At 34.9% G+C, this 27,810-nt stretch overlaps 1 protein-coding gene across 4 annotated transcripts; it reads left to right on the forward strand.

Moving 5' to 3' along the window:
* The first annotated feature begins 635 nt into the window (after nt 1–635).
* On the forward strand, nt 636–27,297 carry Drep2 (DNA fragmentation factor-related protein 2). Of its 4 annotated transcripts, XM_089634146.1 has the most exons (5): nt 684–772; nt 1,350–1,575; nt 19,419–19,515; nt 21,061–21,234; nt 22,850–27,297. In XM_089634146.1, the coding sequence occupies exons 2-5, from the start codon at nt 1,477–1,479 to the stop codon at nt 23,827–23,829; spliced, it is 1,350 nt and encodes a 449-aa protein (XP_089490272.1). In that variant the 5' UTR covers nt 684–772; nt 1,350–1,476; the 3' UTR covers nt 23,830–27,297. The 4 variants fall into 4 exon arrangements, with proteins under 4 accessions (XP_089490274.1, XP_089490271.1, XP_089490272.1 ...); XM_089634148.1 differs by lacking the exon at nt 1,350–1,575 and having other exon boundaries at nt 636–772; XM_089634145.1 differs by having other exon boundaries at nt 672–1,575.
* Nucleotides 27,298–27,810: the final 513 nt, after the last annotated feature.

Raw genomic sequence — 27,810 nt, forward strand, 5'->3', positions numbered from 1 at the left:
ATGGATCTTAAACCAGCAATACATTTATTTCATTGAAAAATGTTCTGAAAAAAAATTGTTTTGAAAAATGATTTCCACTTACAAAAAATTGTAATTAAGAAAACAGCCAGTATAAGTAAATAAAAGAGGCATTTTTAGTTTTGAATATAGAAATCTCAACTTAGAACATTCTCATGCACATCTTAATAGATTTTTTAAACAGTACAATAAATATATTTTTTATTAATTTAATGACACTGATGATAGGATTGCCTTCACCCAATATACAAAACAATAATGAATTTCTAAATATTATTCTTTATGAAACATTTTATGTAATAATACTGAACTTTAGGGAAAATCGTGAAAACCTGTGAAAAATGTAAATATATCTTTTTGATTTTTTTTCAATTAGGTCCCTAAAACGTTTTTTTGACTCCGAGCAAACGAGTAAAAACCAGTTAACTTAGCTGGCATCATGTATAAAAAAATCTTGGAAGACGTTTCTCTTAATTTTATTTTGAAATAATCACTCCTTCTAGATTTGTCTGTATGAGCGTGAAGCAAGGTGTATAATGTTAGTTAGTTTGTTTAGCATGATGGTAGGGCGCTCACCACTCACCGCCCCTGTCGTGGGCGGCCCGCCGCAGTGGGCCCGCCGCCCGCGCGCCAGTCAGACGCAGGCTCCGCCGATAGCCCTGTTCCTCGGTCGGACGATGCTCATCGGGGATGACGAGCTCGCCAGCGGTGGCGGCAGGGTGTGACCGCAGGACATGCCGTCATGGCAAGAGAGGTAACCAACCAACCAGCAAATCAAACTACCTGCCAACAGCACCTGCCGAGAGCAAACAGCGAGCCACCCGCAAGGCACAGCACCCACAGAGCGAGCGCCCAGCCTATAATCAATTCAGCCACATCTCTCGCACATAATAATAACATAAGATGCAGCTAATCTAACCACTTAATCGAGAACCGAACTGATACAATAAATTAATAATTTTATAATGTCGTCGATACGGTCTACGGTGGTTTTATATTTCAACTCCTACACGTTTCCAATCACGGTTCACGCGATTGTGTTCTGTCTTAAGTGCACCTTGTCTTGACCAATCCGACCTTATTTGATTAAAACACCTTTAATGTGACGTTGTTACCGGTGTTATCGCGCTATGCAGTAGCTAAAGTGTGCCCTTCTCACAAACCTAAAGTTTTTCTTCCTAAACTCAATGCGTGATTTGGATAGTTTATAAATCAACCGCCACGCTTTCGCCAGCCTAAATGGGTGTTATACATTTAGCAGAGTTTCAAATATAGCGTCGGGATCATATAAAGTCAAGTTATTTCATGCTTTTATTTCACCATTTTCGCAGGTTTCGCGTAGAATCTCGCAACGCCTCCGGACTGGCGAAGTTCTCAGTTCTCGTATCGATTCTATCCCAGTAGAGTGTAGAGTTCTGTTGGCAGGTTCTGTGCTCGGTTTGAGTTCTCCCCGATGCGATGTGTTTATGTGGAAGGCTATGCCAGGACATTCAGATGACAAATGGAATAGAAACAGTGGCCGATGTTGTTGGGGAGAGCGTTTCCAGGATTATTATGGTAATCAAAATTGAAGCATGATTCCTCCCTTATATAGGTACCTACATAGGATCGCCCATGTGCTACCCACAACATTACAGATACGCTCGACTCTCGTGTTCGTAAGCGAATAGATGTTCATTGAAGAATATACTTACAACCTTCTTCATCATAGATTCAATAATTTAATCAAAGCATTTCAAATAATAATTGCTTTAATGTTTTACAAGCAGTTTGATGTTTCGAACGAAATAGTTTCACGTAATATTTTCATAAAAATGAAATATATATTACCGTAGTAAGATTTCATTTAGTTTTAATTATACGGTTGCTACTTTGAGGCACAATACACAATACAATTATACTGCATATGTTAATTATTCTGCTTATTGGGTTGATAATTTAAAACAACATTTTTACTGTAAAAGTTCTGCTTGATGTATTGTTAAACAAATTACCACATTGAAAATTGTATGATTAAAAACATAAAACAAATATAATTTTTTCACAATAATTCACTATCCAAATATCTATACATTATTGAATGGGTTTTATTCAGTGAAATAACGAATCAATGAACATTTAAAACCATCTAAGAAACAAAATATTATTAAGTAAATAAACCTGATTCTAAAAAACAATCTTATCCCTTCAGAAACCTGGTAGTTCCTTACATTTTGTATGATTCCTCATTTGAAGCCGTAATATACTTATCATTAGCTGGGTTGTTCTACTTTATCAGGAAACAGGGGTCGTAAACCCACAACGTTCCAGAAATAACAAAATATGATTCATATCATTTTGGTACGTATCGACCTTATTCATTTTTTTATAATACCTAAATTGTTTTGTAATTTTGATACCAGAAAAATCGTTGTTATTTATCTATATATGTATAAATAAAGTAGCTGTACCCAGCCACGCGTTGCTCCGACTCAGTTTGTCTGTACAAAAAAAATAGAGCGTGTTGCTTTTACGTCCAAAAGATGGCGCTGTAAAATAAAATGTTTTTACATGCCACACACGCGTGGTAAAATGCAAAGTTGTGTCAATATTTCAAAGGTGAAGAACTTGGATTTCAGATTGAAGATTTTGAACAAACGAAAATTTACATTTTTATTTATATAGACTCAACCTGTAAATGTTTGTGCTCGCAAAACTCGAAAAGTGGTCGACCGATTTCGATAAAAATTTCGTTCTGATTAGTTTTAAGTTTGTTCTTATTAGTGTCAGGAGTGTTTAGAAAGTGGTTTGAATTGTAGAAGAAGTCGGGGACGATCGAGAAGTACTTAACGCAATATCTCTAATCCAGAATGAGATATGGAGTCGAATTAATGTAGTTATTTAACAGTTACATTGTGGTAAACAGTAGTGAATGATGGAAGAAGTGGGGGACGCCTGAGAAAGACATTAGCAATAGCGAAGTATTGAGGGTCAACTAGTAGTATTAAAAATTAAAGATAAACTAAAAGAAAATAAAGTTTTAGTAGAAAGCAATTATTATACAGGGTGTCCGGGGTAAAGTGCGCTTAATTCAGGGGGTGATTCCAAATGATTTTCGTCGTAAGAAAGTTAAATTACTTTTAGGTTAAATTTTGAATTGTTAGTATGGGAAACTAAATTTTCTTCTATGGAAAAATATTAATGTGTGGGGAAATAAACATTGGAATTCCGAAAAAAGTGATTTATCTTTTTTACTTCTACCATAATGTAGAATCACCTCCCAAAATTAGCGCACTTTACCCCCGGACACCTCGCGTAATATTATATGTTATAAAATATACATTTTGAATGATCCCTTATTTTATTATCGATTTGTCGCCTACCGGTTTCGCTTTACTTCATACGGGTTACATACCGCAGTTGACAAATGCATTCATAATTTGATAACAGCGCTATGAAAAATTCGTAATTTTATAACACTCATCAAAAGAGTATATACTATAAAATACGTAGTAATACAACCACACAATTTTAATTTAATAAAAAAAACATTAAAAGCCTCAATCTTCATTTGAATTGCATTTCAACAGCAAAATAAATTATTGAGTGGGCATTTGAGTAAGTATGTATTATTGGTACTTACCTAAAAATATTTAAGAAAAATTTAAAAAATAATCATCGGGAATTTGCATTGAAAGCGGCAGAAATAAGCAAATATTCTGAAAGGATACAAATGGTAGATAAAATTCACGTTGAAATTTTGTGTAGATATCTTTATTTTCCTCAATTTATCCTGAGTCTATATGTCATGTTATTATTCTATATTCACGTAAATTGTTACTAGTATTAGAAAGAACTAGGGCGTATACAGAATACTTGACCTGGGGATGGATACTGTAATGGTGTCCGAAACTTTGGTTATGGGGGGAGGAAGCTCAACATGCAACACCAAAAATCAATCACGATAAAGATCTGTAAAGGTTTCGTAATCAATAAAGTGCATGGAAGTTGCTTGTACGTTGAAATTCGTTAAATATTCACGACTTTAACATTGTTTTTCTTATAAAACGATAAGACATTTTGTTTTTTTTTAAATATTTTTTTAAACCGTATATCATGACGTAAACGATAGTTCAGGCATCAAAATATAGAGTATGCTTATATCAATTCGAGCGATTGGTGTCAATATATATATATATATATACACTGACTATATTATTTAATTAATAACACTCCTCAAAATATTGATACGGATATGAAACTGCTAACTGCGGTTTAAAGCCAATGAATCCACTTACATTTAAATTTCACTCCTATCCCGTTTTGTTAGGTTTTATAAATTTGGCACACTATGACAAGCGATCGCTCAAAACGTTTTCGCAAAATTGGCATAATATGCCAAAAATCGCTCGAGTGGATTAAAAGAGATGTTTAACAAATCTCATGATAATAATTCTTCCTCGAAAATCTGAAAGTGTAACATGGCCTTTCTTTTAATATTGAAATATTTCTAATGCAGATATTTTGGTTCTCTGAGTATCTCCGGTTCAATTACAAGTAGAACCGGGATTCGCTTTAATTTTAAAAACTGGAACTGGGAACCATTCAGACAAGCTTTAAAATAGGTACCTACCAAAATTATTAAAATATATTTTTTTCAAAATGTTAAAGCATTTAATTTAATTTAAGTCGTAATTTTAAATATTCACTTACGGCGTTCATTTGAAATGTAAATTTCTGATCGTTTTTTGAAACACGTATTGAACCTACTGATATAAAATATTATAATGGCAATTTATTAAGAAGAATTTCTTTAAATTATTCTGTAAAGGCAAATAATTTTTTTATGAATACGAATATTGTCTACCAAAGCTTTTGTAGGTTTCAATGTTGTATGGAACAACTGAAATAATCTACTGGTTGTACATCATTGTAGATGACCGCCTCTTCACCGCTGTGCAATTTACTATACTTTACGACTACACATTCTGTTTGTATTGTACAGTGGTAGGTTTGCGTTCAAAATTGCCATCACGAGGGGCCGAAAATTGAAAGACCTCCCTGCTGAGGAAAGATAAATATCGTTGAACTTCAATTCTGGAATTAAGTTTCATGGAATCCTGTGAATTGTTTCGCAAGGAGAAATAAATGTAATTTTATTTCAAAACCGTAAGTAACTAACTAACATCACACCGCTTCCCGCATGGGTAAACAGAGAGGATGAACCGCCAAACAACTTAGTCTTGGCACACACTCCTTTTTTAATCTAATTTATACAAAGGAGGCCTTGAGGAATAAAACTCCTTTAGGGTCTATGGCATCTTTGGAGATGCTGTGTGAAGGGTATTTTTAGGGAATAGAAGAGGAAAAGTTCTGGGAAAGAAAAAGGTACAAGGGGTGGCTAGGAATCTGGGTGTAATTGTGTCCAGAAGTGATGGACAATGAATTCACTTCCACTGTTGTGCAAGGCGATGGGTTAAGAGTAATGGAGTAGGTACCAGTACTCCATTATGGTTGGCTAGCTTCGCCTACATGGAAAAAAATGATCATGTTAAAAAGTGACAGCATGCCAATTTCCTGATAAAATATTAGTCATTCAGAATATATCGAGAACACAAGTTCTCTTCCTAATAGATATCATAATGAAATGCGACAATTTTAGTAAGTCAATATCAACTTTCCCATTAAGAACTCTTTCAATTCATTCGTTATGGGCCTACAGTCCCATTTTTAACAGGAAAACGAATAATATGACCAGATTTTTAACAAATTAACAGTATTTAAGTAAGTTTTCTCTGTGTAACTTTTAGTACCAAAATTAAAATCGAGTTCCGTAAACTAAACGAGAAAAATAAATAGTATTAAATATTTGTTGTTTTACCTGAACGGGTTTTGAAAATTTGGAGAAAATTCGGAAAACCATTCTTAAAGGCAGTGTTTATTTCCTCCCTTTCAGAGGAAACAAAGCCTCCCGAATGCAATATTCAGTCTGCAAACACCGAGCGAACAAATAAAAATAAACAACGAATCACTGGGGGATCCCCAACACATTCAGGAGATAACTTAGGCAAAACCAATCGGTACATTTTCCTTTGCTCACCTTTTTGCTCCCGGCCTAAAATTATTTAAAAATGCCCCCACCACAGCTGCGAGGTGAAATGCCATTTATAAAGACTTTAATCCTAAACAAATAACCTCCAAAATGCGCAGATTACAATTTTGTTGCATATTTCATAATTTTTTTGCACTTCAACTGTAGACAAATTTTTTACCCCTGGAAAATAATGTTAACTGGGGATTGCGCATTTGATTTTTGCAAACAATTAGTTCATCGTATCCGAGAAAGACGCTTACCCCGACGACCTTTTTTTAAATACATCTATTGAATTTCGCTTTTGTCTTCGGTAATGAATCAATGTAAATCTTGGAAGCAGAGATTAACCCACTTCTCAGCATCCGATCGAGCTGAAACTCCGCAAATAGACTCGTTGTTGATGACGATCCATTTCATAAACTTTTAGTGGTAATCATGTTCACACACGCGGACATGTATATATGCGGACATATCAATGAAATCAGTAGTAAATCTACTATTTCATAGATTAGCTCTTGTACTAAATCAATATACAAAAGTGACACTTTTAGAAGAATTTGGTGTCTCCTGTGGAAGGTTCTTTGAATGGTTAGTTATGTAATTTGAAGATATTTTGCAGATTTTTTTAATAAATGATTACGGACCAGAAAGTTTTGTGTTAAGTTATAAAAGATACTCGTAATTTCTGGTGCACAAAAAAGGAATCAATTTTATACGTTCTAAATTTTTATTTGCCTGTGGTTTTGACATGAATACTGCTAACTTCATGTCAAAAACGTTGGGAAATGTCCTTGTTTTATTCAATAAAAAAAATACACCATTTCTTTTGCTGAGAATAGGTACTAAAAAGGGAAGTTGATAGATTTCAAAAATCACGCGAAATTCCAATAAAAAGTCATATAAGAACTTTTTTCCATAAATAAAAGGAAAATAAAACGCTAATTTCGCCAGAAATCACTTTTACCAATTGACATGTAATTAATTAAAAATAAGTCGAAATTGTCAGGTCACCATTGGTAAATAATGATTTGACCTGCATTGTTTGCAAATACTCAGACCATTGACCCAATGCAATATCCTACGGTACTCTAAGTCCTTTGAAAGTAACCTGATCCCTTTAATGATGTTTACTAGGGTTGTCATTGGTTAGTTGACGATGTCTCTTGCTCCACAACTCCCCAGGTATTAGAGTAACTAGTGCCTCTTTCCCACCAAGGATGTAAATAGGTTTTTTGCGTCCATTCACTATCCCGTGAACATGTACAATCCGATGTCATATATGCATATCTTTGAAAACTCTTCAATGAGTCTTGTATGTTGGATCTACCACATGCTGGATTCGGAGATCTCACTTTTCTACTAATATTCATCCTTTTTTCATTAGCTCCACGCAAGAGGCCCTGGAAAAAAATCTCTCAAGGCCTAAGTCATATTTGAGAATTCTGTGTGGGGGGCCTTTTTGAGAAGAGGAGGGAATGAGCATAAATAACTAGAGACCTAACTTAGAGACCATCAAATCGTTCCACAGCCAAGCTGTTGAACTCAAGAACGTGTCATAGAAACAACCCGTTCACATGTGACAAATGTCAACCATGTACACATTTGTTTTCCAAGCAAAAACCGGTGCCGAAAGGGTCAATAAAGCTAGTTCCTTGAAGCTTCTTCCATTGAAGTACCGATTGAACAGGAACAGTATTCCCGCCTGAAGCCTATCCTCTAACGATTTCAATCTGCTTTTTATTAAACTCCTGCTTTTACTTATTCATTTTTTTCTGAAATGGCATAACCTAGATTTATAGCAGACGAAACTATAGACAAGAGCGGGTACTATACTAAATTATTATGAACCATTCCGAAGGTGAACCCAATACGAGGCATGCGGCATTGCGTTGAATAATTAATATTTGTAATATAATACATTTTGCTTGGGAACGAACTTTTTTCTTCTCATTTTATCATTTTGCCTGCCTTCGACTGAATTTTCTTCTCAGATATTTGATATCGAAAAGGTGTCAACTAAGCCCCCATCCAATACGTTTTTGTTTGTCTAAACTTTTAATAATGAAGTAAACACCGAATAATAAAAGATAGGTACCTATATATTATTGCGAGTGGTAGGAAATAACTTGGATGTGAATGATTCAATTAGAGACTTGTCATAAATAGTGGCGGCTTGTGAATTTTGGGTGTGTTTTGAGGAATTTTTGATATGGTTGTAGCCGGAAATGTTTTTTTTCAAAAATTCGGTTTTATTGTATGAAGATTTTCAGGAAATCGGTGAAAAATTCACCTACACTACCAAACTGAAATTTTCTTTAAGAAAATGAATTTTCGAAATAAAAATTAAAAAATCTGTTTTAAGCATCATTAATAATGTTGAATTTTTAGAACTTAGCACCTTATGACATTTTGATTATGACTGCCATAATAGTATTACGTGATAACCTATGTTATCTATTCCGGCGGTTTTCAAACTTTTGATAGGCGCGAAAAAATAAAATTCACCCACACGCGACCCCCAGCCTTTATATTTGTTAAATAGTGTGTATTTCTCATAAATATCAGCTTTGCAAAAGCGCACATTTTTAAATCTTTGCGATAAAAATGATACACAGAAACAATCTTAATTTGGAAGATGACTTCATACTCTGTGCCTCGAATACGAAGAAGAACAAACGCAACTTCGCATTAATTTGTATTATGTACTTGGTACAATTTTTATTTATGTTAATGACATACTTCTTCTATAAAAATATACCCATTGTTTACTTTTTTATAATAAAGATAAATCCTGACTCCCTACAGGTCACTCTGCGACTCCTCAGGGGGTCGCAAACCCCACTTTGAAAACCACTGATCTATTCCAACAATTGGGGTGATTAGTAGTCGCAAACACAGTTCTATATGAATTTTCCATTAAAAAATCATTTTTTAATTTTACTTTATTCAGTGCATTGATTATTACAGTCATTGAGAATGTTTCGACCACCAAACTAGGCACATGTCCATGTTGTGGTGGTTGTGTGTCAGTTAAGAATTATGAATCAATTCACAATTGAAATTATTTGATAATTGCAATAATTTAAAAGTAAGATAAATAGAAATATATAAATAAATAAAATAAAAACCGATATTTTTTTATATTTAAGCTATTTAATGAGCTTGTTTTTGAATATAAATAAATTATTGTAGGAAGGTACATAGTATGTACAAAGTAATAAATTCTCGGATTAAATAAATAAAGATGACGCCAAAAAAACACACTAAGATGGCAGGAAAATTCGTTTTTTCAAATTTCACCAGTTAGTTTTTGATGAATTCAGTGACTTATCATGAAGTGTAAAAAAGATTTTTTTCGCTCTCACGTGCCACAGTTTGACAAATTTGTAGGTGAACTATCGTATACTTTGAGATTTCCACGCCCTGATGATGAACACTCTAAGACTGCCTAAAACGTTGACTAAAGAAGGAGAAAGTGTAACACGGCATAGTAACCGTAAAATTAATCTTGTTATCAGATACCGTAATATTGGGGTGACTTTGATCAATTTTGACAATAAATAAGTTATTTTTAAAAAATCGTTTGTTTCGGAAATATGTGTGTCATTTTGTAAAAAGAGTTCGAAAATACAGATATCGATAGGCAATGAAATACCTTACAACATAAAGGTAACGGAATTATTTTAATCTTTGATTTATTAATAAAACGTATTTTTTTCTTTCTGAAAACATACTTAAAACAGCTTCACAGTTTAACTATCAATATGTTTGAATATAACTAGAAACCAACTGTTTTTACACTTATTTTCGAAGTGTGATTGTATCCAGGTTGCCTGAAAAAGAAGCGAGTAATTATTTCTGAACGGTAATGAGAATTATAAAGATATCCGCGATTATCAAAGTCGCCCCCCGATTTTTAAGTTACCCCATTTTACTTGAGTGTATGTTGATATATTATGAGTGAAACTGATGTGTGACTGTGTTTGTTCTGATGATTCTTTTTCGTCACCAATCTTCTGGCATCTGGTTGGCCAGGGTGATACTGAGAGTATCAATCTGTAACAATATTTTTTCTTCTTAATATTATATTACGCTTTTTTACCAACCAATCCTCTTTATTATGATACATGATTTGGTGGCTTGCTTCTAAAGGGTCAAAGTCAGTTTTTCTAATTTCACGAGTCTTATATATAATTTGCTGTTTTTAGCAACTTTTAAATTTAAGAAAAGTATTCCTGTGTAACGTGTCCTCCGAAAATTGAAACATTCTTTCTTGAAATCGAAAAATACGAAATTGCAAAAATATATGTCGATTTCTATTTGGAAGGCGTTTATGGGTACCATTGTCCCATGAACCATCCATTCATAACCTAAAAACCTCTGCCATAGGTCACCCAAGTGGCAAACATCGTGTGGTGAACAGCAAGGGCACCCGGGTTAATGTCCACACAGTATCCCCAAAGATGACAAAGGCCGTGAGGAAAATAATTTTAAAAAAATTTAAAAACTGACATTTGTATTTAGAAGCAAGGCATGGATATTATAAAAAATAATTCGTGTTCTTAGCTTGTGACATCAGTATTTGAAAAAAAGACATTTTGTTACGCTCTGTAATTAGTAAATATATTAATTTCAGCTGTCGGTGCATGGCTGCGTGATTTTAATTGCATTCTTGCGTAGTTATTAATTATTAATCCCAAAAGCAAGCAAAACTATATTTCAAAAAGGACCACACTACATGGCCATTAGTATATAACAACCTTCCACGTAGCATCAAACAAATAACCGACATACTTAAATTTAAATCATCACTAAAAACATTTATTTTATTACTGAAGACAATATTAGCGATTTCTAAACGAAAATCTGAAACAGAAAAATCAGAAAGGGATACGGTCACATCTGAACTTAACTTAATAACGCTATCAGATAAGCGGATCATCTCTGACCTTGTACTTTTAAATAAAATTATTAATAATTCCATTGACAACCCTGAAATTCTCGCCAAAATAAAATTTTACGTACCGACTAGAAATACGAGGCAAAGTTCTACATTTTTCTGTGACAATTTTAAAACCAACTATGAAGCTCATACACTTATAAACAGACTACATCATTTTGGCAATAGATTTGGGAATATTGTAGACATGCTTAAAGATTCCGTATTAGTTATAAAACGAAATCTTTTTAATCATTTTACTGAGATGTATGAATTCACAACTCTGTAGTGAATAGACTTTTGTTTTTATATGTATATGTTCCTTAATGCATATTTAGCTTTCCGTAATCCACACTATCAATTTGAATTTACCTTAATTTAATCAAAAATCATAATTTATTGTAAACTATGTAACACAACTGTATTACTTGTTAACTACTTTTGTAAAAGCCCATTAGGGCGTAAATAAATAAATAAATAAATAAATAACGAAATGTTACAATTTTAAAGAACGTGTGTTCCGACATCCTAATTATCTATTCATTTTTTACCGAAAGTTTACTAGGAAACATGTCAAATCATTCATTAAGGTCTTGCAATCCCGTTTTTAACAGGATTGCGAATAATTTGACCAGATTTTTTTAATAAATTAGTAATATTTTATATCAATAAGTTTTTTCCGTGCGTAAAATACGATTAATTAAAAAATGCTGAAAATCCTTTATGAACGGAAATAAAAAGTTTATATTTTAGTCCTATTGGTCGAGGCCTCCGTGGTCTAGGGGTAAGGCTCTTGACTAGCAATTTGAATTTATGTTATTTCGCAGTTTAATCATTAAAAATAATATAATATTCTTGCGGCACGTTTCAAAGTGGAAGATACTTTCGGTATCGCTCTGGTGTAAGACCACCATTCACAACTCAAAATATTGCTTGAAATGGCTTTAGCCGTCTTAAGTGACTAGACCTGAATAGCCAGATACTTCCCCACCTTTCTCTTCCACAACTCTTTCACTTCTCCAGTACTTTCAGCCTCATAAAATTCTCCAATTGGGGATGCCATAGTCTCACTGGCTCCAGGTGGTTGGGAGCAGTTGGGACTCAACGGTATTCACATTAAAAAAAATATTGAGATTTGGCAAGTAGAAAAAAATTAAGCATTTTTTTTATTGTGTAGTGAATTTGACCCCAACCGTTTCTCAAACATTTATTTGCCGATGTTTGAAATAAAAAATACAATATTTTAATAGCACTCGCGATTTTTTTGCTAGGAAAGTTTATTTTCACAGTTCTCGAAGTAAAATTAATTTGTTGAAATTCTGCAGGTGTGTGCAGGGATTATAATTATAAAGACGTCCACACATTTATTGAACCAATTGTCACATCGAATTTATAACTTCAAGTCTTCTAATCATTGCCTCATTACATCATTTCCGATATTTACCACATTTCTATTAATAGGTTGGAATAAATAAATAAAACAAAATAATATTTATCTAATTATTAACTTAGGCGCTATAAATTTTGGTGAACTTTATCATATTTGATATAATTTAATATCTCCGATGTATGAATCAAAGTTTTGTGTAAATATATCGGCAAATACCAGGCGGGAATCGGGGCGGGGGTGTTGTAGAAGATGCGGATAAAAATTTTGGCCCCTTTTTGAGATACATCAACATATTCCAACCCCTTTTTGAATCGCCTCGGCTAAAATCGCGCTTTCCAAACGTTGGCGCGTAAACAAACCCGGCACCTGAGGCGGGCGGGGCCCGAGACCGGGTCACGGGGCCGCCCTGCGCGCCCGCCCCCGCGCTGCCTCCGCCCTACCCTCCGCCGCCCCCGCCCTTCCCTCCCACCGCTCCCCGCACCGCCCGCCCCCGCCCTGCCCGGCCGGCAGCCAGCAGAGCGGCGGGCGGGCGCGCGCGCGACGGTCGCTACTTGCGATGGCCGTGGGCGTGACCGCCGTACTGGCCGACTATCTCGCCATAACCGACCCCGATCTGAACCTAATTATTGAGGAATTCCGAATTCACATAAAACGGGCTTAGAAGTGCATCCTAATTGTGGTGATCGTGTGCTCCGAGTCGTGGTGTGGGCCCGTGCCGTTGGATCACCGCTCGCTCGGTGCAATAGTGAATTCCAGTAACAATCCCAGTTCTCTCCATGCTTACTCGTCTCTCCATTGGATTTAAGATATGTCTCGGACCCCTGTGCTTAATATCTTATCCAATGCGATGAAAAGTTAACCGTGATTACCAATTATGAGACTACATGATGAATTCGAGGTAGGTGTAACCGCGCGCGCGCTTGACAGTTTGCGTGAACATTATTTTTTACTCGTTTGAAATTCCAAATAGTGTTTTCAAATTCATTTACCGAATGCAGGAATAGGGTTTGCCGTGATTTATCTGTTTGAGATTGAGAAAATAGGTCGTGAGTGAAAATTCTTACTCTCTTGCCAAATAATCTAGGTCAGTTCTGGAAGCAACCTACTCTAATTTGATGCACTTGCAGTTGCAACAAAGTCGATATTGCGCCCGACTCCAACCAACATCTCACTTATAAATATCTTATTTTTCCAATTCATTTAAATCACTTTAGCGAAAATCTTCACCAAATTCAAAACATTCATTAATAAATCAATATCAAAATGTGATTTATTTATTTTAATTAATCTTAATTTATTTATTTAAAAAATATTATTTCGAGGTGTAAAAAGTTACGATTTGGGTGCAGTTTATTATTATCAAATTGGGATAAAAACACGAAAGTGGGCCATGAAGAGGAATGAAGTTGGTTGCAGTTAGGAGCGCATGCGCGCTCCTTGATCGCCATGTTGGCTGCCCGCGCACTCTCTGGGCTCGCCTATGTACGTTTTCCTTTAGATCCCGAGACATTTGAGACTATACTAATCTGATAACTTAAACTGAATGAACAGGAAAGTTTAATCAATCTGAAACGATCAATCCAAGTCTTTCCTGTCACAAAAAGGTGTTTTTTTGGTTAAATATGAGGCGGTTTTCCCTTGGAGCGCGGCGCGGGTAACGCGGTAAGGATGTATTTGGAATTAATTTTACAATACGTGAACTTTTAATAGAAAATTTCGGTTATTCTACTATTTACTATGTCTGTTTAGTTAATGAAACTTGCCTTATTTCAAGTAATTTTATCTATTTCTTGTATTATTTGTGGAGAATGCTTAGCGTGGTTCGGTGTAAATTTTAGATAAAACGTGGAGAATCATTCTCCATCGAATAATACCAGGGAGCCAAATTACAGATGAATGGACCAGCATATCTTGGAATTCAATTTTTACTACAATATTTTTAGAAAACGCATTCATGCCTGTTACGATTAGCTTTTAAATTAACGTTTTTATTCGTAAATTACATGTGTGTCTCTTTTCACACAATAAATTAATTATGTCAGACTTTAAAGTTTCAATGCATAATGACAGTGGTATGCTCACATCCACGAATGTCTTTACTGTCTATAGACTATGAAAAAATTCCGATACAAGATTTAAAAAACATGTAATATAGTCTTAAAAAATTTAATACATTAAAATTAAAACAATATATATTATGAACACCGTCAGTGTTAGGAAAATTGCCTATATTCCAGGAGCACCAGCGATATTAATTTGCTAAGCTCGTGCATTAAACGCTGTGCTTTAGTTTTCAAGGGACAAATCCATTTTAATGCCTCATATAATTTTAATCTCATTTTTGATTTAATTGAAGAAATGGAAATTTTGTATATTTAACCGTAAATGTGAAGAATCCATGTTTCCTGGGCACAGAAATTATTATGAAGTAATCACCCAAAAAGAGTTTAAAAAATATATTTTAACGTAATCAATAAGTTTGGAATACTTTAAATCATACAATCCATAAATATAAAAATGTAATAATGCATGTACAATTGTGATATCATTTTTATTTTCGTTTCTTACTACAGATGGTAGATTATTACAGCGCCCTTGGGGTGATTTTGCACAAAAACAGCGCCATACAAATCATCCAAATATTATTATGATGTAGAATTTTGCTTGTTTATGTTATTAAAGCATTTAATTATTTAATATTCTTATCCACGAAGAAAAAAATTAAGTTTGCACGTACGTAAGGGAAATTTCGTCCAATATGAAAAATTTATTTGTTAACCGTCAAAAACAAAAGGTTTGTTGTAATAAATGTGAAGCTTATTCCTAAATTTGATGTAATTTATTGTTAATATTTTCTGAAAAATAACTGAAGATTTAACATTTCAATGGAATATGGTTCAGTTTTATTGTCGATTTCCACGTAAAGGCGTATTTTCTGAAAAGAATTCGTTCAAAAAACATTACTGATCTTTAACATGTATACTATATCTACCTCCATAACATTTCATTATTTAAATGTTTCGTGTGGGCAGAAACAACAGACGACTCCTCCACTTGTATTTCTATACAAAGATTAGATAATTAACAAGACTCAAAATGTGCAAGTACATAATTTGGTTGTACGAGTACATAGTTTGGTTGTACAAGTACACAATTTGGTTGTACTAGTACACAGTTTGGTTTTACGAGTACACAGTTTGGTTGTACGAGTACACATAATGAATTGAAAGGTCTGGTTCATTTCGTAATTATTGCTGATTAGTTAGAATCTTTCACGATCTAGCCAGAGTAAAGCTGGCCTCTCAGAAGCTGGGCGTACTGTACAGGGCCCGCAGATACTTTAATAGTACACAACTGCTGACCTTGTACAAATTGCAAGTGCGCCCTACTGTCGAATTTGGCAGCCATCTCTGGTCCGGAGCCCCTAAATACCTGAAAAAAACCCTTGACTCTGTGCAAAAACGGGCGGTCCGTTTGATAGATTCCCCAATCTTAACAAACGGACTGCAATCTTTAGAGCACAGGCGTCAGGTAGGTATGCTGTCCTTGTTCTATCGGTATTACAATGGAAGATGCTCTGAGGAACTAGCGTCATTGATCCCTTCGGCACCGGTGCGTAGTCGGGATACACGCCAAACGCGCGCCCAAAATTTGTACACGGTTGACATTTGTCACATGAGAACGGGTCGCTTCTACGATTCGTTCTTAAGTTCAATAGCTCGGCTGTGGAACGAACTGCCGACCACTGTGTTTCCTCCCTCCTACAACATGGGACTCTTCAAGACCCATGTTCACTCCTTCCTCTCCACAAAAAGACCCTTAACACAGCATCCCCAAAGATGACATAGGCCCTGAGGGAAATTATTTTCTTCAGGGCCTCCTGTGTGGAGTTAATATAAAAAAAAATAAAAAATAAAAAGTTACCAACCCTTACTGTCAATAGGCTTTGGTAATATGTGTTGTTATATTTTAATGTTGGTAAGGTTTATTGTAATACATACGTTAAATTGTTTTATTAAAACCAAAATTTGTGATTGGTTTTAGTTACCTTATCTAGCTTACTGCGTTCTTTTATGTTCGCGAAAAAAATTTCAATTGCAATTTATTATGTTTTAATCATATTATAAAACATGTGGTCAGTAAAATAGATTAATTCTGAAGAATTATTCGTTTAACTTATTCTGACGTGTTCTTTACCTGCTTTTGTAAAAAAAAAGTTGAAAATGCAATGTTTTTAGCTTTTCTAATCGCATTGTATCATCATATTTTAAGTTGTAAAATGTTATTTTCGGTTTGAAATCCGATGTCACCTTAGGAAAGTTTAAAGTGTATTTATAAAATACGTACAATAAGTATGTCATATGCACGGGTTTATACACGTTTATATCCGTCAAACAAACGTTTCACGCGCCGAATGAATGAAATGACTTCACCTCACAGGGCGGCGTTATCACATCCCTGGCTCCACTAGTGCTGGGGGCGGTGAGGGCGGGTGGTGTGGGGGCGATAAGAGAAGGGCGGGGGCGGGGGTGGGCGTCCCGCTACGGCCACGTGTTCGCTCGGGCGGGGCCACGGTACACTGCAGAGGATCGATCATACAACAGCGCAGGCACAACCTAAAACCGGTGCATCCAAATCTTGAGACACTAAATCTAATCGAAGAGAATTGCGCATTTTAACTTTTTTGCATTTATTAATTACCCTTATTAAAAAAATAACAAATTCAGTAAAAATTATCCGAGTTTTTGAGAAAGGCAACACCTTTTCAAACAAACATTAATTCGATGTGTTTGAAACAGAGATATGGCGTGATAAAATCAGCACAGTTTTTTTACGAGATTTCCAAATAAACGCAACTACATATTTACAGCTCGCAGCTGAAGAAATCGTGTTTACTCGTGAGTTATGAGTATATTTAAATAAAAAAATAGTTTAAATAAAACCATTAGAGTTGTTTCATTAGATGTTTTTCTAAATAAATCCTATTGTCTCTAACTTATGTAAGCAAATACTGATTTCGATAAGCACATATACGAAATTGTTTTGATATTTTTATTACGAGCTTTTTGAGAAAATGGTTTCAGAAACGTGATATTTAAAAAAAAATAATATTAGAACAAGATTAACAAATAACTTCACTAAAAATTGAAAAGCCTGGAACTCTGATTACTTATCTACATTTATGTATGCATTAGTTACACATGGCGGGCGTGCCTGTATAGGTTAATTCAATGGCCCAGTGTTTTAGGTTGTCACAAAATTTGCGGTTCCGATGTTCAAGTTAAATGCGATTGGGTCAGTTGGATAGTTTTGTTGTTGCTGAAAAACAAAACCAAGAATTTATGCATATTTAAAAAATACACAAAAAGTAATTCTTTTTTTAGTTTAGACAGGAATTATTAGTATAAATTAAGCACTCACTTCTTCTCGGCCAGCTACTTTTATAATATTTTTATATGTATATCTATGTGTATGTCGCAAAATCTATAGAATATTACAGACATTTGGGGGCTTAGAATGAAGTCTTTTCTGTTCAAGGAGAGATCAGTCACATGCAACTAATCTCAAACCCGTATCCAACTCCCATTTTCCCTTCCAAAACTCTGTTTTACCTCCGGTAATGTATTTTTCAGACTCTGCTGTCATTAGGAGTTATAATTTAAAAAAATCAAATATATATGTAAATTAACCATCAAAATTCTTGTCCAGGTTTTGATTCAATAGATCGGGCTGTCCAGTTTACAGTCCAGGACAGTGGTTCTTAATCTTTTTTCACTGCGGGCTCTAATTAAAAAATAACAATCATTAAATTATTTTATTTATTTTAGAAACCAACAGTTTGTCACAATTTAATGAACATTAAAATAATCATAAAATCTAAACCAGTTGAAGGTTTTCAATTAACCATTTGCCAAAATAACCTACTAAGACTAAGGAATATGTGACAATGGGATATTATGGAGAGTGAGAAAAAAATACAATTTCATGTATCAAAAAATGCAGTCATTGCAACGGTGTGTATACAAATACTCACTATCACATGTCCTTATGATTACAAATTAAATTTAATGTTAAAAATAAAAACATATAAAATTATATTTCCACTACTTTGCTATCATTGGGTTTTTACACATTAACAAATTTAAATATTTCTCTTCTATATAAGCGTTAGGTTGTGTTTGGAATAGGAGTGCTCAGTACATTATTGTAGTTATTTATAAGTAGTTAATAATATGATAGGTATTACGTGTTGTAGTAAGTACATTGCAGTGAGAAATTAAAAAAGGTTACATTATATTTTATTTGATATATTCGTAACTACCCTAGTTTATTTATATATACATTATATTAGTAAGTCAATGCGTTTTTTATTAGACTTAGGTACTAATATAATGTTTACGATTTTCTAGTGCTTATGTTGCGGAATACTTATGACAAGTTTGAGGAGTAACAATATTTCGAAGTTAAGAACCACTGCTTTTAAGAATCGCAAAAATTTTTGTAGCAACATCTTTGTTAGTTTATTCATTGTGTGAACAAAAACATTGGAGAATAATAAGTAAACCTTATTTATTAAGAATCTCTTTCAATAATTCGTAATCCGTTAAAAACCGGGATTGCAAGCCCTTGACGATTGATAGGTTTCCTGTTAAACTTTTAGTATAATACGAATGTATTATCACGATGACGGAGCACGTGTTCAATAAATGCGAATATTTTCGCATTTCATCATTATATATTGTCTAGGAAAATGCAGGTGGATGAACACGTACTCTGATATATTAGGAATTTACTAAAAAAATATCAGGAAACCGTCTGCATTCCCGTTTTAACCGGATTACCAATAATTTGAGAAGATTCTTAATAAATTAGAAATACTTATTTTTCTTCGTGAACGTACGTAGTTCTGTATTTTTTTTTTAAATTTCCGAATGTATAAAATATTTGTTCAACGAAGTATTTATGTGTGTTAAAATGAATTATTTTCTATTTTAAAGGAGGCGAGAGGAAAGAGGCCTTTTAAAATATGGGACAGTTCGAGAAATGTGCGTAAAGGACTCGTGGTTAACAGTTTCGAGGAGCTTATACATAGAGGTAATGTATTTTATTTATAATTATACAAAATTGTGCTCTTTTTAGACCGAATTCATGTGCGACAAGAGTCCTTTTGATTGCATTATTCACGCCCAGCTGGGTTTTTACATGTTTATTTTTTAAGACATAGAATTTTTATTGCACAACGTAACAACAAAATACTTTACAATGCAACATGGAAAATGGTAAATACCAGTAAATAGAGGGTAAAAATAAATAGTCAAAAAATAAAAATAAATATAAATAGTCGATAGAGAATCCTTGGTGGACTCTTTAAAATCAGTCGCACCATAAATAAATGGAATAAGTCGATTTTTTCTGCTTGCTGAAATGAATTGTATTAGGAATTGTTTATATTTAGCAATTGCCACGTTCTGTATACTGCTAATGGGAATATTGTGATTCCGTGTTAGAGTTGTGGCAATAATTTTATAATAGATAATTAATTAGCTACGTTAAAGACCATCAACATTAGCAAACAAATTCACAGAAAACTTCTTGCGAAATCTATGTAGTCCAGTAACCTTTTGTCAGGACCTTGCGTCAGATCCGGTAGTTCGGATTTTTTTGTGATTTCTTTATGATGTAGGACCAATAAAATAAATACAATTTGTAAAACTGTGTTTTGAAAACTATTGAGTCTATAAAGACGGTTCTAGGTTCAAATTGTAACAAATTTAGTATTATTTTAACACGTGCGATGTAGTTAAAATCAAAAACTAGTCCTCCAGGGCTAAAATCGCCAAAAACTGAAAAAAGTAGAAAAGTCGTTAATTTTTGACATTTATGCGTTCGGAGTTGGAAATCAAAAACATCTGAGCAAAAAATCAGATACTGGACTAATGATCGAATCGAAGATTTAAGCTATTCGTTTATCGATTTTTGATGATATGTTAAGTTCTGCTACTCTCAGATGAATACATTTTTTCTATCAATTTCTATATTCTAATTTATATTAACTGAATAAACAATGCTAAAAGTAATGATCACCAGATCTGAATTTGGACGGATCTCCAGAATCTTCTGAATAAAAAGATGTTCATTATTGCACAGAAAAAAAGAGTAGGTATTGCTAATTTATTAAGAATCTCTTCAAATTATTGATAATCCAGTTGAAAACGGGATTGCAGGCAGTTTCCTGATAAACTTTAAGTAAATTCCTAATGTATCGTAACACGTGTTCATGCACCTGCATTTGCCGTGATAATATATAAGACGAAATGCGAAAATATTAGGATTTTTATGAAAAAGTGTTCCGACATCTTGATAATATATTCGTATTTTGCTAAAATTAGTGAAGGTCCTGCAATCCCATTTTTAACAGGATTATCAATAATTATATGAGATTCTAAATAAATTAGTAATACTCATTTTTCTCCGTGTGGATATGTAGGTACAGCGAATATAAATTATATCATGGAAATTGACGATTAAAATATGACGATTTATAGGTCAGTCATCGTTATGTATGTTGTGTGGTTCTGGTATGGAGATACGGGAGGACAGAGTTTGAGTTTGTGGGTTTGTTTGTTTGTCTGTTTGCAGGTAAGGAGAAGTTGTCGGTGGGTGCCAGCGAGCCGGTGCGGTTGGTGCTCGAGAGCGACGGTACGCAGGTGGAAGACGGCGAGTACTGGAGGACACTCCCACCTAACACTGTGCTTCTCCTGCTTCGCCAGGGACAGCGTTGGCTACCGACTGGCGCTGACGTCATCAGGGCTGGTCAGTTACTGTCTTATCTCTCGCTTTGTCTCTTGTCCTGTCTTATGCCTTGTACCATGTTTTGTCTTTTGTACCTTCCTTTTCCTGTCTCTTGACCTATTTCTTGCCATGTGTCTTGTTCTGCCCCTCGCCTGTCTCTGGCCATGGATCTTGTCCTGTCTTTTGTATTGTCTCTTGTTCTATCCTTGTTCTGTCTCTTGATCTGTATCGTGCCACTATCTTGTCCTATATTTTATCCTGTCTCTTATATTGTCATTTATCCTGTCTCTTATCGTGTATCTTTGTATTGTCTCTTGTGATGTCCTTGTCCTGTCTTATAACATGCCTCTTGCCATGTATATTGTCCTTTTTCTTGACCTGTCTCTTGCCCTGCCTCTTATCCTGTATATTGTTCTATCTCTTATCCTGTCTCTTATCATTTTACTTGCCTGTCTCTTTTTATGCATCTTGCAATTTCTCTTTTACTCTCTCCTGATTTTAAATTTTGAATCTTTCATTTCTCGACACTTTGGTGCAATTGGATAAGTGTGTATATTTGGGAATTATGTTCACAAGGAAAATATTTTATTTTTATTTTTTATTTGAGTATATTTAGTAAACTTGGTGTCCATAAATGTGAATTAATTTTGAATTTTAGATGTTGAGTATAAAATAAACCAGTTAAGTTCCATTTATAATCTTTTTTATGGTCACAGGTTAGGAAAAAAGTAGATATATAAAGTTAGAAGCTAAACAAATATATGAAGGGAATAGACGAGCAATAAAACAGAATTGTTTTGGTTTAATTACATTGAAAGGTTAACTTGATTTAAAAAAATTAAGGCCATAGTGGGAAAAATCAATATCTCTTAGAGAATTTTAAGTTTTGCAGATACGTCCAAGTGAAAAGTTTTGGGCATATTTTGATTTGAAATTTATGTAAAATAAGGTATTCAATCTGGTATTACGTTCAGGGCAACGAAATGCAATATTTTATATAACAATCAATATGTAAGGAAGGGTGAAAGCAAGGAACTTTTGTAACAGAGGACTGAATGCGGTACTTATAAAAAGGAGCGAGGTTGAAGAAACAAGTGTATGTTGTAAAGGTGGTGGCTAAATGTTTGCGATCAGTAGAGCGGGTCGGTGGGGAAAGGGTGTAAGGAACCTATACGATGTGAAAGTGAATATTAGACCTAGGTCATAAAACTGATTTTGTTTTGTATACTAATAAAGCGGAACAAATACACCGCAGGGCAATTTATTACTTTTCTGCTAGAATTGTAATATCATAAATTTTAGACAGAAACGGATTTTCAGTTTTGTCTTTTTTTTAAATTATGAAAATATTATTATATTAAGTCAATCATGTATTAAATATACTAAATACCTCATTGGTTTTGTTAGTTGGTCATGGGAAGTAATGACACTGGAAACCAAAATAAAATATGGGTTTTTAGTAGTGGTTATATTTAGAATTTTCGTAAAACCACCTAAAACAGTTTAATTATATTGGTTTTTGATATTAATGTGAGATCTAAAATACGGAATATTTGTGCCACTATTCCCTTCATAAAACATTTTGTAAAGTCACACAATATACTAAACACGCAGTAAAATTTGCGATTTTTTGCAGCTATCTCGGCGATCCCAAAGATCGTATGCGAGACCATCCACGCGCTAGAGTTGCACGATGAGACTCCATCGTGGAAGATCATGGACAACAAGGGGCGCGTCACGGTGGTGCTGCACTGGGACCAGCGCGCGGGGCAGGGCGGAGCGGGAGGGGCGGGGGCGCGCTTGTCACCCTCGCGCAAGCCCGCCCCCGAGCGCAGGCCCTCGCTCGTCATCCAGACCTCGCTAGACAAGGAGCCGCACCGCCGCTACCCCGCCGGGCCGCAGATCACCGTCATCAACCACGACGAGCCGCCCTACCCCGGCCGGCCCGGCGCCGTGCACGCGCATACGCCCGAGTGCGCGCGCCACGTGCACCGGCCTGCCGCTCGCCCTGGCTCCCCGCCCGGGCTGGACGGCAACGGGCTGCCCGAGTGCGACTTCCACTGCTGCGCGCTGCACGAGGAGGGCCGCAAGATCGCCGTGCACAAAAGCGTGGCTACGTCCCCCATACAGGAGGGCCACGCGCACGCGCAGACCTCCCCGCAGCCCTCCTCGTTGGCGGACGGTCGGCGGGCACCCCACAAGGGACACGTGCGATTTCTAGATGCCGAGGGAGCCCGCCGCAACGGTGACAGTTCCGAGAGTGAAACGGAGAATACCGTTCTGGAGGACGAGCTCATCACTTCGGACAAGTTCCTGCTTCTCATTGACCAGCTTAGCGTGGACCAAAAGAGGCATCTAACCATCAAAGATATCGGCATCATCCTCGAGAGGCTTAGTTCTAAGATATTGGATGTTGAGCGATTAGACAGAGAGTCGGAGAGCGACGATTGCTACAACTGGACGATAAAGGCGACTATCCGAGGAGACGCGCTGCGAGAGCTGGGTGTCATCTACAACGGAAACTACTATGCTATCTCCGAGCACCCGGGGTACAAGGAAGAGAATGAGGAGGGCGGTGAGGAGGCCGAAGAAGAAGAAGAAGAAGACCGGCTGTGAGAACAGAGGCAGTAGAGCAGTGAGGATGAACACTAACAGTAACTCTACAATACAGTGAGGAGCCTTAGCGCGTCTGGCCACGCCACTGGGACACTGGGACCTTAAGACAACACGCGTCCCGGCTGGTGACTACGTGTCACCGTGCTGGATCCGCAGTAGGCGCTGATGAGCCAGGCGTAGACCCCAACCTGCCCACCCACCAGCCACCGCCCCGCCCCCGCCCTCGCCGCCAAGGCATGTTTAGTTGTTAAGTATTGATTACCTCCGACTAGAATCACCTAGGATAAATAATGCAATCATTCGTTCTTCCGAGAAGTGTGGAGAAATGTGTTCCGGCACTCCCCTGGCTAGGCCGGCAGGGCGGCGGGAAGGCAACCTGCAACCTGCAACCATGGCACCATGTAACCGTGGCAGCGCTACTCCAGTGAGGGCCGAGTAGTCCATTCCAGTGGAGACGTACGGCGATGTCAAATGCACAAACGAATCCGTTGCTACTTACATATTTATTTAAAACGGTAGATAATTTAAAATCAAATAATTATAACTTTTAAAAGTATCGTGCGTGCGTGATGTTTTTATAAGCACATATCGATTCGAAGTGACTATAAAATAATGTAAACGGCGAGTTTCTCCGAGAACATTTTGTGTAGATTGAATTTTCAATTATTAATTAGTCAAAACGCTACCCGAATGTTGATGTTTTTTTTCAAAGGTTTAGTGATTTTAAAAGAGAGAAATGAAATGAGAGTGAAATATCCGCAGAGCGACGGGCAGAGGGCAGAAGTCCCAGTCGCCCGGTCGCAAAGTCGCTGTAAAACTCCAATACATATATTAACGTTATTTAGAGTTGACAATCGATTCATATGTTCAATCGATCAAATAAATACTTTTATGTGTATCGATACACGGTTTTTTTATTATTCTAATTCGATTATATAAGGTAAAAAATAGTAAATAAATGCAAATTTATGAAAATTTTGTATAGATATTTCTGTTATGACATGTAAATGAATAAATATGTACGGTATTTGCTTAAGAATTGTTGAAGGAATATGGTGTAATGTATGTGTGGTCCTGTGTAGAGGGTGTCCTGCATTCAAACCACAAAACGCATCCCTAGAGCTATCAAATTTTCACCACCTTTCACAGTAATATATAAAACTATAAACTAGCCCTGAGTAATACGCTGCGGAACTTAGAATGGCTGATTTCGTCTGAAGATGAACCAAAAAACGGATTCATGAAAATTTTCAACTTTGAAATAAACTGTCTTTATAATATTCAGAATTGCTCCGAGATGAAGCTTACGTGATTTAAAACACATTAAAATAAACAAATTAATTGGAAAACAGTAATTTAATGTAATAATCTACTTGATAAGTCACGAATCAATTTAATGCAAATATTGGTCAGTTCTCTTTTGCAACCGATTGAGAAAATGTAATGCCATTTATTCAGAAACTGACCTCAGTTGATTTATAAGTAGGTAAGGATGTAAGTTTCGACAAAATGAACAAATCAATTCATCGCAGGCACCGCTCGAGGACCACACGAATGTGAACATTTAATAGTATGGGAGTTCTAGATTACACGCATGATACCTATTATACTGAGAACAAGAAATCTTTTCATTGGAAAATTGTCACATGTAGGTCTATATTAGAAACGAATATTAAAACAATTTAACGTGGCGTTCACGAGTCGTGTCACCGTGCGGCAATTTCAGAATGGAACCCAAATATTGCAGAATGCTTGTCGAAAGGTTTTGAGATTGATACGAGGGTTAAGAAATGTGATAAAGTATTTTAATTGCTTGGGCGGAGAATTCGTCGAACAAATCACATTTGTTTACCGAACCAACTCTACACTAATCAGTAAAACTACACTGTCTGTGATTATAATTTTTCACGATGCAATAAATTTAAACAATTTTAAAACGTTATCCCTAGTTCAGCTAACATCCTGACAAAATTAACGATACAACATACGAATTAAATTGGAATTTGATTGACCTCACAGTCAAAGTTCAAAGTTCGGTGTCAAGTCGAATTCGAGGTCAAAAACGTTCAAGCAACAAAGAAAGCGCAATATAAATGCAGATATGTCGCTTGATCACTAATAAGTTCTCCTTCTAAGCGATTATTTTAGTTTTAAAGAAGTAAGAAATGATATAAGTGATATTTTTTTAAATAAGTAAGATATTTTCAGTAATTTTCAGTGAGTGGTTATTTAAGCAATATCAATGATACGAAATCTCGCCTACGTCGGTCAGACAAAATGAATAATCAGTATTATTTTGAGTTCATTTATCAAGCCAAATAATTGTGCCAAATCATATGGAAGAGGTCGATGAAAGTTTTCAGGACTCGCATGATTTGTAATGAAAGCATTTTGGGAAGGATTTAGTGTGTTTATAAATAGATATGCTCGAGGACTATTGCCGCACTCTGACACTAGGGACCGTAGGGAGGGCCATCTTAAGGCAGTGCTAATGTAAGGATATAGTGTTCATAACATACATACATACATACTGTTAAATACTTATCTTTTCTTTATTTATTTATTTCTCACTTTCTTTACCTTCACGATATTAAATACGCCACTGGACTGATTAAATAAAATTATAAAGATACCGTTGTGAATGACCTTCGCGATATTATAGTGATTGTTAGGGTTGTTGTAAAATCGTTGACCTTATTAACTCTTTGAGAATTTTAACATTTATTTTAATTAGATTATTACCTACTTGTAAAAGTTGAATGAAATAAAATACAATATAATAAATAATTGTTCACGTGTGACCTGATTATTTGAATTCCAATACAGCAACTAAAACATTAAAGCATATATCACAATATACACGAAAGATGTACATATGATCACATCTGAAAGAAAATTTATAATTTATGTAATCAATCCAGTGTTAAAAAAATGATTTAAGTATATTAATAATCAGTATAATTTAACGCGCTTCCTTATAAATTGTTTTAAGAATATTATATTAATTTGTACTTTTTCATAAATTGGTGCATCCTTTGCATAATATCTTTATGAATTAATATTTGTTGTGCCAAATATATTGTTTATATTTGTAAAGATCTTCCGTTAGGTAAATTGTATAATTAATTGTTATTTTTGTCTTGTTTTTTATGAATATCTACAACTGTACGTAAAATCCAAAGCCCGACTATAGTATAGATAATTTAAATATTCTAATTTAATACTTTAACGACAATTAATTTTTCTGAAATAATAATTTGATGACCCACGTTCAAATAATTCTGAATTAATTTTTCTGAAATAATGATTTGATGACCCACGTTCAAATAATTCTGAATTAATTTTTCTGAAATAATAATTTGATGACCTACGTTCAAATAATTCTGAATTAATTTTTCTGAAATAATAATTTGATGACCCACGTTCAAATCATTCTGAATTAATTTTTCTGAAATAATAATTTGATGACCCACGTTCAAATAATTCTGAATAAATTTTTCTGAAATAATAATTTGATGACCCACGTTCAAATAATTCTGAATAAATTTTTCTGAAATAATGATTTGATGACCCACGTTTAAATAATTCTGAAGAACATTTTTCTGTTTTCTACTAATTGTATTTGAAATGTAATTTTCGTGTTTATCAATACTTTTTTTGAGCGATTCTGTAAGAGTGAATTAAATGAATTTGTATATAATATTATGTACAAATATAGTAAATAATATGTGTAAAATATACTATGAATGATATGTTAAGAAAATGTGTAATGTTTCCACAGATTTTCATTTTAGAACCATAAAGATTTGTGATAAGTTTTCAATTCTTTCTTGACTAAATAATGACATTAACAAGCCAGTGATCGAGTGCAATCCAAAAACAGATGCATCATCTGAGTATTTTTTTCTAATTATTATTTAAACAAACATTTAAAATTTTAACGGTTTTAACATGCGAAGATGAATAATCTGACATAAGTTT

This window comes from Hesperophylax consimilis, chromosome 8 (assembly GCF_061612785.1).
Source record: "Hesperophylax consimilis isolate HC1 chromosome 8, BYU_Hcon_1.0, whole genome shotgun sequence".
NCBI classification, from domain to species: Eukaryota; Metazoa; Arthropoda; class Insecta; order Trichoptera; family Limnephilidae; genus Hesperophylax; species Hesperophylax consimilis.

Bases quoted from the DNA above. Each gene is read 5' to 3' on its own strand.
- Drep2 (XM_089634145.1), top strand. From the start codon at position 1,477: ATGTGTTTATGTGGAAGGCTATGCCAGGACATTCAGATGACAAATGGA. The intron at 1,576-19,418 runs GTAATCAAAATT...TCTATTTTAAAG, and splicing joins GCGTTTCCAGGATTATTATG to GAGGCGAGAGGAAAGAGGCC. The intron at 19,516-21,060 runs GTAATGTATTTT...GTCTGTTTGCAG, and splicing joins CGAGGAGCTTATACATAGAG to GTAAGGAGAAGTTGTCGGTG.